At 32.6% G+C, this 574-nt stretch overlaps 1 protein-coding gene across 1 annotated transcript in view; it reads right to left on the reverse strand.

Moving 5' to 3' along the window:
- Window positions 1-317, reverse strand: part of LOTGIDRAFT_176358 (hypothetical protein) — a gene marked incomplete at both ends in the record, with an annotated part of 35,400 nt that extends 35,083 nt beyond the window's left edge. Inside the window, one exon of the mRNA XM_009046843.1 lies at window positions 68-317. Within this exon, the coding sequence (XP_009045091.1) occupies window positions 68-317 (250 nt within the window). The remainder of the gene's footprint in view (window positions 1-67) is intronic.
- Between the last annotated feature and the right edge of the window lie 257 nt (window positions 318-574).

Here is a 574-nt window from a genome sequence, read left to right on the forward strand (position 1 = left end):
TAACGAATAGTTGTTCTTTATTTGACATTTTTAATCACGCTTTTATAATCATTTTTATCTATAATACCTTTTTCTAGGAGTCTTTTTAATATACAATTCACTTCATTAAATTGTCTGTGTGATCGATGTCCTTCATGCATTGCCGCTAATATTACTCGTAATCTATTAAGTAGTTCCTCGATGTTGTCGGATAAAAACGTTATACCTTGTCCAGATGCCACCATATCATCGAATTCATCTATTTCTCTTGTGATTGGATAATCTTCTGTATAATCATCTACCTCCTCTTCATACGTTATACCTTGTCCAGATACCATATTTTCGAATTCGTCTATTTCTTTTGTGATTGGTGGATACTCTTCTGCATAATCACTAGGCTCCTCTTCATCATGTTCAATTACTCTTTTATATAGTTTAACTTCTTTCGATCTTCTTGTTTCGGGTCTCGACTTTCTTATTGCATCTAGAAATTTTGAGTATGCTGCTAAATCCTTATAATCGGCAATACCTACAACATCCTTCCCATTCATTAAATCTATTAATCCTCTCGTTAATGTGTATATGTAATCTTTTG

This window comes from Lottia gigantea, assembly GCF_000327385.1.
Source record: "Lottia gigantea unplaced genomic scaffold LOTGIsca_1071, whole genome shotgun sequence".
NCBI lineage: Eukaryota > Metazoa > Mollusca > Gastropoda > Lottiidae > Lottia > Lottia gigantea.